The sequence below is a fragment of the Cyprinus carpio genome, chromosome B16 (assembly GCF_018340385.1).
Source record: "Cyprinus carpio isolate SPL01 chromosome B16, ASM1834038v1, whole genome shotgun sequence".
Lineage (NCBI taxonomy): Eukaryota > Metazoa > Chordata > Actinopteri > Cypriniformes > Cyprinidae > Cyprinus > Cyprinus carpio.
In genome coordinates this window covers 10,100,656-10,111,085 of record NC_056612.1, presented here as the reverse complement: position 1 = coordinate 10,111,085, position 10,430 = coordinate 10,100,656, and the positions used below count along the sequence as shown (strand labels likewise).

The window sequence follows — 10,430 nt, the reverse complement described above, 5'->3', positions numbered from 1 at the left end:
AGAGTTCTTTATTCAGTTTAATCTACTGGTTTTGTGAAGCACAATAAACTCCTCAATCTCTATTTCTCTGCATTTCATAATTTCCAGTCAACTTATAGAAACACATGAATATCAGCAATCAACATATTTCTGATATTGTTGTCCTGTTTCGTTTCTTTTCTTTGACCAAAAAACAAACAAAAACACAAACAAACAAACAAAAACACCAGCCTACCCCCCCTCCCAACCCCCCGCCATCCCCCCAGTAACCCTAGCCGCCCCCCACAGAGGACCCTAGCCGCCATAATACTCAGATACCGTATTGAAACTACACTACTTGAAGTGAGCAGTGCCTGTTAGCACTATCTGCTGGCAGAATATAGATGCAGTGTGTAGCAAGTCAATTCAAATGCATTGAGTTTATTTCACCAGATGTTTCTCTGGTCTTCATACATAAACGCATTGTATTAAATCAACTCAGCTTATAACAGTTTTAAAAAACAGCAGTGGACAGTTAGATACAGAATGTATATAAAAAAAAAAGAAAAAAAAAAAAAACAGAAACGAGACAAGTATCTTTTTCACTGTGTATAAATTTGGTTAGATCGGGCCAGGAAAATAGGATTCACGAAAAACAGTACAACTATTATAAAAGGAGGGAGAGATAGCAGGAAAAAGACAGAGGAGGGGGAAAATAGAGGACAGTATAGATGTAACTGGTAATTATCACCCTCTACAAGATAGATGCCTGTAGCGGCTTTACCTCATACATGTATGGTGTCAAAAGATGACCTGGAAACTCCTCTGGCTTTTTAACCTCTACACTTTTACACATGAAACCTCATTCACAGCCTAAATATAAAACCATATTCAAATAACAAAGACTTCTCTCCTGAAATACCCCCTCTCACCTTCTTGTTTGAGTGTATCATTCATTTTTGTAGTTGTCATCTTTTCTCTTTCCTCACTTGCTCCTTTACATCCTCCTCTCACTCTTATCTGACCAGTGTGTGAGCTGTACAGATGATAGAGCAGGAATTTAACATCGAGACAAAGTGACATGTAAATTCACTATGGGTCAAAATTAAGCTGGAAGTTAGTGGCATGTCTAACTAAATCCTTTTCTGTAGATAATGACACGGTATGGTCCATTTTCCCATCTTAAAGCTTTGCACATATTTCAATGTTGTTGTCATCATCATCAAAAAAAAAACAAAAAAACATGACAGATGACTGGTTCGCTACATTTTGACCAATCAAAAGTCATGCTTTTAGTCTGCCAGATTTTAAAAAGCTCACACTCTCTCAGACCTCATAAATCTACAAAATAAGGGGCTTCTGAGAGATTCAAATCACACCATCTGCATCTCTCCGAGTCTCTCTCGCGCTGGATTCTGTCCGGTCTCTACCAGAATTCACGGCGGTGGTAGGCATCAGGGTCGCAGTATTTAGTCACCACCACTCTGTTGGCGAATTTCCTTCCTGTTAAGCCTTGCATTGCCTTCTGGGAGTCAAACACTGACATGAACTCCACGAAGATCTGAGGCAAAGCAAAAAAGACCATAAATAACTGTTTCAAATGGTCACGATGAAATGTGACATTGTACAAGCTGTTTTCAAACCTTTCCAGTGCCAGGAACTTCCACGCCATCAACGGGACGTGGGATCTCGATGCTCTTGACCTGGCCGTATTTGGAGCACTCATCTCTGACGTCTTCCACGATCTCCTCATACTCTTCATCATCCAGCAGCTCCTCTGGAGCCACCATGTTCATCAGACACAATACTTCTGTGGGAATGCCGCCCATCTGAGTCACCGAGCTGTTCATGAGACCTGGAACTTGAAGGGTAACTGGTGTCTGGTTTATACCAGTCCAGAGGGAAGAAAGAGGGGAAGAGGGTGAGAAACAGGAGATAAGGTCTACATGGCCTACATCCAGTAAATAAACTATACACTATTCACACTTTTCCCTCACCAGTGTGGTGTTCTTGGAGCCGACGCTTGCTCTCTGGACCAGGAGTTTCTTGTCACCCAGTTGCATCCCGTTTAGCCCCGCGATGGCCTGTGATAGTAAACAGTGTGCCGGAGAGGTTAGCATGGGCATCAACCAAAAGCTCTGACACTGCCTCTAGCTCATCCCATGATAAATTCTAGCTAAATATTTGTTTCTCATAGATTTACGGATAAAGCCAATATTAAACAGTACATGTAATAAATATAAAACAAAGAAGCCAACAGTATATGCAGAAGACAAATGTGTGTTATTTGCTGAGCATTAACTGGCTGATTATGAAGGTGTAAAGCTTTGCGTTGTCATCACCTGGTCACTGATATTGACGTCAACATATTCACAGAAGGCATAGCCCTTAGAGAGGCCTGTTGCGCTGTCCTTCACCAAATTAAAGGCCTTCAGCGGGCCAAACGATGTCAGCAATTCCTTGACCTGTAGAACAGAGAAAAGTCACTACGTAAAACTTTACAAAAATATAACCACACGCATCATTCAAGAAGTCATGCATTAAATTGATCCAAAGTCACAGTAAAGACTAGAAAAAACATTTCAAACAAAATATTTTGAATGTTCCATTTATAAAAAAGTTCAGAAGGCCAATTTCTGAAAGACCATGTAATATTCAAGACTAGAAAAGCTGCTGAAAATTCAGCTTTGATGTCACATGAATAAATTACATTTTAAAATTACAGAATACAGTTCTTTTAAACTGTAATAATATTTCACAATATTACTGATTTTACTGTATTTTGACCAAATGAATATACATTGGTGAGCATTTGTGAACAAGTGACTTGTTGCTTCTTAATCAATTTAAATATTTACAGTGGTGCTTGAAAATTTGTAAACTATGTTTCTATGTTCTATGTTTCTGTATAAATATGACCCAAAAGATCATCAGATTTCAGATTTCATTAGATCATGCAAATTTGACAAAAAAAGAACCCAATCAAGCAATTGAAAAAATATATATATATAGTTGGTCATTTATTTTTTCCTGAAAATGATCCAATATAACATATGTGAGTGGCAAAAGTATGTGAATCTCTAGAATTAGCAGATAATTTGAAGGCGAAATTAGAGTCCGTCTGTTCAGAGGTGTTTTTAATCAACGGGATGGCTGTCAGGTGTCAGTGCGTGCCCTGTTTTAATTAAAGAACAGGGACCTATCAAAGTCTGATCATGTTTGTGGGAGTGCATTATGGCAGCCAGGAACAAAGGAGATCTCTGAGGACCTCAGAAAAAGAGCTGTTGTTGCTCATCAGGCTAGAAAACCATCTCTCAAGAGCTTGGACTCCACAAATCCATAGTCAGACAGATTGTGGAGGAAAATCAAAACCATTGTTACCCTCCCCTGACAAAGATCACTCTAAAGCAAGATGTGTAATAGTCCATGAAGTTGCAAAGGACCCCAGGGTAACTTCTAAGTAACTAAAGGGTTTTCTCCCATTGGTTAATATTAATGTTCATGATTCCACCATCAGGAGAACACTGAACAAGCATGGTGTGCATAGCAGAGTTGCAAGGAGAAAGCCACTGCTCTCCAAAAAGAACAGTGCTGCCCCTCTGCAGTTTGCTAAAGATCATGTGGACAAACCAGAGGACTTGGAGAAAAGTTTAATTGACGGATGAGACTAATATACATTTTGGGTTTAAATGAGAAACGTTGTTTGGTGAAAGGAAAACACTGCATTCCAGCATAAGAAACTTATCCCATCTGAAAAACGTGGTGGTGGTAGTATCATGGTTTGGGTCTGTTTGGCTGCATCTGGGCCAGGACGGCTTGCCATCATTGATAGAACAATGAATTCTGAATTATACCAGCAAATTCTAAAGGAAAATGTCAGGACATCTGTCTGACAACTGCGTCTCAAGAGAAAGTGGGCCATGCAGCAATACAACAACCCCAAGCACACAAGATAATGTTTTGGAAATGCCGAGTCAAAGTCCAGAACTTAATCCAAATGAAATGTTGTGGAGTATCTGAAGCAAGCAGTTCACAGGACATTACAGAATTGAAATTGTTCTGTACTGAGGAATGGGCTAAAATTCTTTCAAGCTGTTGTGAAGGACTGATCAGCAATCACAAGAAATGTTTAGCTGCAGTTATTGCTGCAAAAGGGGTCACACCAGGTATTGAAAGCACAGATTCAAATACTTTTACCACTCACAGATGTGTAACACTGGATCATTTTTCTCAATAAATAAATGACAAAGTATACATTTTTAGGCTCATTTGTCTGATTGGATTCTCTTTGTCTTATTTCAGAATCTGATGATGAAATATAGAAAATTCACAAACTTTAAAGCACCGCTGTATATGCATTTTTCAGATTGACAAAAGGGAGCTTAAAATCATAGAAACAACTGTTCTGTGGTGCATGAAAAGGTTTTGTCTTTCATTTTGTAAAGCTTAAAATGTAAAAAGATTGTCAGATCTGATTCTGAACGCTCTGCCCAATTGAGGGATAACTCTGCGTCACTCCAGTGAACGGAACACAATGTCATTTTAACCCAAACCTGGTCATCGTTGAGGTAATTTGGCAGACCGCCAATGAAGAGTTTATGGGCCGAATCAGGGACCACCGTGGAGACGACGCCTACAGAGAAAGAGCCAGAGTGTGACCAACAATGATCGAAATTAAATCAATAACTACTAAACTTTGAATGAAAAGAACAAAACATTGCGCGTACAAGAATTGGGGGAGCAAAAGAGAGACGTGCCTGGGACATAGACACTGGGATTCTCACTCATGCCTGGCAGAGGCTGGTAGTCGTGTGGTCGACGAATCTTTAAACTCTGTCCCTGGAAAATTATGCCATCAAATGCCATGGCCTGTGTCGTTTCATCCACCGAACGAAACTGTATTGCCAAACATAAAAATGACATTATTAGGCTGCCAGAATTTCCTGACGCTTTTATGTGAGGATCTACGAAATTTGCTCTACCACTCTGAATGAAGACTGACCTCCAAAAAGGCAAAATTCTTGTCCTGGTTGATCTGAACTGCAAGGACTGGGTTACCTGGGGCCTGACACAGGCCACCCAAACGCATCTGAGCATTGAAGAAGTCCATCATAGACTCCTATCAAAAAAAATATCACAAAGCAATGCTATTAATCAAACTTGTGTAAGAAAAAAAGCACAGCATTAAACAAAATTAATCAGTTGTACTCCAGTTTATGGATGACAGGCCAAATTATATACTGGATTCATGATAACGTTGAAGGAAAGATAATCACTCCTTCTACTACAGAATGTCAACTTACCTCTGTGATGCCAAATGGGATGTTGCCGACATAAAGCCGCCGGGCCTGTCGAGTCATCTGACTGCCCACAACAGGAACAGGTGTTGGGGTCACAGCCAGACCCTCAGGGGTCATTGTGGGTAGCAGAGCAGTGGCCGGGATCTGACCAGCAGCTGAAGACAAAGAAAGGTTCATAAGTATGTTAGACATGACTTTTCAGCACCATTACTCCAGTCTTCGGTGTCACATGATACTTTAGAAATGTGCAGATTTGGTGCTCAAGAAACATTTCTTATTTTTCTCATCAAAAACAGTTGCTGGTTAATATTTTTCTGGAAACTATCATACATTTTTTCAGGATTCTTTGATGAATAGTAAAGTAAAAAAAAAAAAAAAAGAAGCCATTTATATGTGCTAGAAATATTTTATAACATTATAAATCTATTCACTGTCACTTTTGATCAATTTAATCCATCTCCTAGTTGAACAATTAATTTTTTTATTTTATTATTTAATGAATTTAAAAAATAATGGGCTAAAACAGTTATTTCATATTGGAGTAGCACACAACAAGAAATGTTTAAAACTCTTGTTTTAGCCCAGAGATTAGTCGACAGGAGAGCAGGTGGCTGTTCATTGTTGTCTAGGGGCATCAAGATAGATCACGAGAGATATAGCTCAAGAGCAGATGTAAACGGGTCAAAACAGGAATGAAAGAAAAACAGACTCTTACCCTGCATGGCTTTGTACTGCATGGGTGTGATGTGTTCAAATCCAGGAGGAGGAACATCCCAATATTTTTTCACTTTAATCTTTTTCTTCTCACGGTGTGGAGAGCGACTGCCAATGGAGACAGAGCGATCAACAATGACGGTCTTTGAAAATACACAGGCTTTCGTAAAGCTTTCAGTCAATGTCCCTAAGGATCTGAGTTTTCCCAATTTTACCTGCGTCTGTGTCTGCGGTCCTTGCTGTCTCCATGCCGATCTCGGCTGCCTCCTCTCCTTTCTCGGTCCCGGCTCCTTCTTTTCCTGTCCTGGTCTCTGCTGCGACTTCTCGAGCCAGTGCGCCGGTGGTGCTTGTTCTCCTTGTCTCTGTCCGCTGTACAGCATAAAAAAATTCAACATGTTCATTCAAACTGCAATCTGCTTACTGATGCTCATATAAGCACCAGTGCCACAAATAAAGCTTTTTTTAAATATATTTACGGGCTGAACAACATTCTTCATAATATCTTTAACTGTGTTCTGCAGAAGAAAGTCAGTCATACAGGTTTGGAAGAATATGAGGGTAAGTTTATGATGACAGGATTTTCATTTGGGTGAACTGTCACTTTAACTAAATAAACCTAGACCTCATTATTATGAATTCATCAAATGCTTAATTACAGATAAGTAAGCATGAATAGAAAGCATTTTATTCATCACATGCAACTTTTAACACTGAGCCCAGAACATATTTATGCATGCATGCATTATATAAACATTATTTTTAAGCTGCTTATCTTTGCAGAACCCCAAACACACACATTGTGTAAATTAGATTAGCAATGCATTTAAGACATAACATCACTGCATTTGTCTGGTGTGGATCTGTGCAATGTGATGCAGACCCTCCTTCAGGCTGCAGGCACGTCCAGAAATGTACTCACTGACCACTACCACATCAGCTCTAACACCTGACCATGCCCTCGTTCTCATCACAATTACACTTTTATTCCTCACCTTGCTTGTTTTCGGTCAGCTGTCTCTCAAACTCGTCAAAATCGGACATTTTCCAGCAGCTCCAACACGCCGACTGAGAGTGAAGCGGGCTAGCTAGTAGCTAGCAATTCAGAGGCTGCTATTATCTCGCAAAATAATAATAATTATAAACTTCACACCAAGCGTGAAGCAATTAAGAAACTATAGTTTGTGTAAGGCAAAAACGCGACCCTGAGGAAGCAAAGCGCAGTTTAATGAAAGCAGCTGGAGTCGAGCTGATGTCTTCCAGAAGCACTCAGCACCGTTACATACAAAGACTAGCATGAGGAAAGCGTGCTTTCAAAGACACCGAGCGTAAACACACATGCACCGGATGATGTACTGGAATAAACGACTGCTATGCTAGTGGAAGAGCTCATGTATTCCTCAAAACTACCGAAATACGTAAAGCACAGTCTCTATTTTCCACAAAATCTCTATGAAACGCCAAGGCCGTGAGAGTGCGCCCACTAAGGTCAGTGGCCACTCCCAAACACTTCCGGGTCAACTTTAAAATTTTAAGCTTTAAAATATATTAAATTATAAAGGGTATTTATTACAGCTGCTGATTTCAAGAATGTGTATTTTGCATTTAAAATCATAACATATAAATATACATGTTCTTTACGAACAAAAACTGAATAAACTAGGCTGTATTGTTTTGTATCTGACTGCGCCCCCTAATGGCAGGGTAACGTTGACCTGGTTAGTCCTCTCTGCTAACAGTAAGTACTGCTCGTTGGCCTCTGAATACCCCTGAATTCTTTTATCAGCGCAGTATGACAGTTGCAATCTATGTGTAAGTGAGAAAGATTAAATGCATTGTTAAAGTGCAGGGCATTAGAGCACTGCCTACGTTCTTTCACTATTGTTGTTACAAGAACAGTGGCTCAAAACCCAATGTCAGTGTTTTTAGACATTGTAGTATTTATTTTCATTAAGCATTTTCTTTTAATTTCATTTAGGTGGCACAGTCAGACACTCATTACAGTTTAGTCACAAAATATGTATTACCTTTTTTGCTTTCATTGCCAATAAGCTAATAAGTACTGCTGGTGCTTAATTGTGTTGTGATAAAACAGAATATGTTGTACAACTTTATTTTTAGTGTTTTATTATTTCATTTAAGATTATGTAAATATAACTAAACTGAAATCATTTTAAAACTTATTTGGGCCCCCATGGAAGTTTTCTGAGGCCTTCTAATGGGCCCCGTCCCCCTGGTAGAGAAACACTGTATTACAGTCTATGCACAAAGACACAGAATTTGAAGAACTGGCAGGCTGTCCACCAAAGGCTCAGTGCTGCTACAGACCCACTATTTTCCAGTTTACAAACATTGTGAGCAATGCCACAAGATTGCCACAGTTAAAATCACCACCTTCATACGAAATTAATAGGGCATTAAAAGGTTTAATAATAATTTGGTTTAAAATATACAAATTTGAAACCTGTTTTGATATTTTATATGTGAAAGAAAGTGAAAGTCGTGACATTTGCCAAGTATGGTAACCCATACTCGGAATTGGTGCTCTGCATTTAACCCATCCAATTGCACACAGTGGGCAGCTATATCCAGCACCCAGGGAGCAACTGGGGGTTCAGTGCCTTGCTCAAGGGCACTTCAGCCACGGGTATCAAGGGTGGAAGAGAGCGCTGTTCATTCACTCCCCACCCATCTAAAACTCCTGCCAGCACCAAGACTTGAACCGGCGACCTTCTGGTTACAAGTCCAAATCTCTAACCATAAGGCCACATCTGCCCCCAATATATCAATGTATCTTGGCGTTATATGATTACATATGAAAAATTGTCTTTAAATCATTGCAAATGCGAGATTTTTACATATCTTATCTTGACTCACACCCACATCTTTTCAAACACAAACTCAAGTCAAGTGATGGATGGCATCTATAAGCTTTTTTCTAAAGGTCTATAGAAACAGGAGGAATTTTACAGTGTTTGCTTACAGATACAGTATATGTTTATTTGTTGAGGTGGTTGTGCAGAATCTGTTGTGTCCTAAGAGCCAGTGATTCTCAGGCTTTTCTATACATATCTGTCTGTCATTTTCAGTCATACAGATCGTCTTTTTGCACTGCCACGACTGAAGCAGGGTGGGGCGTTTCTCACCACTACAGAGGGAGTTTTATTACAACTAGTGCAGGATGCCAAGCACCCCAACTGTAAAGAGGTACCTGTGTGTCAGCCACATTTGAACTCTTTTACACCTAAAAAGCATTCTGTCATTGTCTTGTACTCACGGCACTCTAAATCTTTGCAGAATTTTGCAGAATTTTTTTTCTTGTATGTGCATTAAGATACACACACATACACAATTTATATATTAATTTATATGTAACTTTTCTTATTTTTTAATTCAAGAAATGTAAAAATGTAAATATTTAAATGTAGTTAATATTTAAATTTAAGAATGTAAAATTTGAATGCATATTTAACACAAAGCTGACATTAGAGGGAATAGAACACAATTGTTGCATTGGCCACTTTTATGTTAATTTATTTGGACATTATTAAGTTTGACAGCACTAATCCCTTTTTTCTTTTATTGTTAAGAAAAGAGCTTGGATATTTTATGAAACATCTCTTTTTGTGTTCAGCTAAAGAAAAAAAAAGACGGGTTTGGACTTTTGGGGTAAGCTATTACTTTTTATAAGACCTTGAGGGAATCATATGATTAATCAAGGGTTTTCTTAGCCTTGGTTGAAGGTTTGTTTGAGTCTGTATGAGGAGCTGCTGAGGTGGTTGGGATTTTGTAGTGATTAAGTCTGCATTCGGCTATTGTTGTGTTCATGTTCTGACCTGTCCTCCTTCATTTTTTTGCACACAGATCCAGAAGCTCTTGGCTCACCCCTCCCCTGATACAAGGCCTGCTGGCCTTCTTCAGCTCTCTAGTCTACACAGTCACACACCACACCCTGCAGACATAATTACATCAATTACTAGAAGTCAGCACAAACCACTTTCTGAACCTGTTAGAGTCATGTGTGCTATGAGCATTTTTGTATTTGAATAAAATAACATCCAAAGAAACATGGATATTTGACATTTGAAAATGTTTCTGGTAACGCTTCTGGTTCTGCATGTTAACATTAGTTAATGCATTATCTAACTATGAGCAATACATTTGTTACAGAATTTAATCATCTTTGTTAATGGTAGTTAATATAAAAACAACTTTCCGTTGCTAGTTAATGTTATTTAATATTAACAGATACAACTTCAGATTTTTATCATGTATTATTAAAGTTAAAATTAACATTAACTATGATTAATAAATGCTTTAGAAGTGTTTTTCATTGTTACTTCCTGTTAACTAATGTTAGCAAATGAAAACTCAATTTAAAATGTTATCACATTTATTAATCAAGCTTAATTTGAATTTGATTATATTATTTTTCATGATTTTATGTTTGATCATAGAGTT

The 10,430-nt window shown here is 38.6% G+C and overlaps 1 protein-coding gene and 1 pseudogene across 3 annotated transcripts; one reads left to right on the top strand and one right to left on the bottom strand.

Moving 5' to 3' along the window:
• Nucleotides 1-383: 383 nt before the first annotated feature.
• Nucleotides 384-7,475, bottom strand: u2af2a (U2 small nuclear RNA auxiliary factor 2a). Of its 3 annotated transcripts, XM_042740639.1 has the most exons (12): nt 6,965-7,475; nt 6,188-6,341; nt 5,974-6,080; nt 5,262-5,413; nt 4,961-5,077; nt 4,686-4,854; nt 4,512-4,591; nt 2,301-2,423; nt 1,956-2,042; nt 1,602-1,853; nt 1,338-1,519; nt 384-994 (listed from the first exon to the last, which is right to left on the bottom strand). In XM_042740639.1, exons 1-11 carry the CDS (start codon nt 7,011-7,013, stop codon nt 1,385-1,387), a joined length of 1,425 nt encoding a protein of 474 aa, XP_042596573.1. In that variant the 5' UTR covers nt 7,014-7,475; the 3' UTR covers nt 384-994; nt 1,338-1,384. The 3 variants fall into 3 exon arrangements, with proteins under 3 accessions (XP_042596573.1, XP_042596572.1, XP_018924919.1); XM_042740638.1 differs by having other exon boundaries at nt 384-1,519; XM_019069374.2 differs by having other exon boundaries at nt 384-1,519; nt 4,716-4,854.
• A 229-nt stretch (nt 7,476-7,704) lies between these two features.
• On the top strand, nt 7,705-10,110 carry LOC122140090 (annotated as a pseudogene).
• The last annotated feature ends 320 nt before the right edge of the window (nt 10,111-10,430 follow it).

What these genes read in the sequence shown, in the direction of transcription:
- u2af2a (XM_042740638.1), bottom strand. Translation starts at nt 7,013, where the DNA reads ATGTCCGATTTTGACGAGTTTGAGAGACAGCTGACCGAAAACAAGCAA. An exon ending in GCTGACCGAAAACAAGCAAG is followed by an intron (nt 6,342 to 6,964) that starts GTGAGGAATAAA and finishes TATGCTGTACAG; the next exon opens with CGGACAGAGACAAGGAGAAC. An exon ending in GACCGCAGACACAGACGCAG is followed by an intron (nt 6,081 to 6,187) that starts GTAAAATTGGGA and finishes CTCCATTGGCAG; the next exon opens with TCGCTCTCCACACCGTGAGA.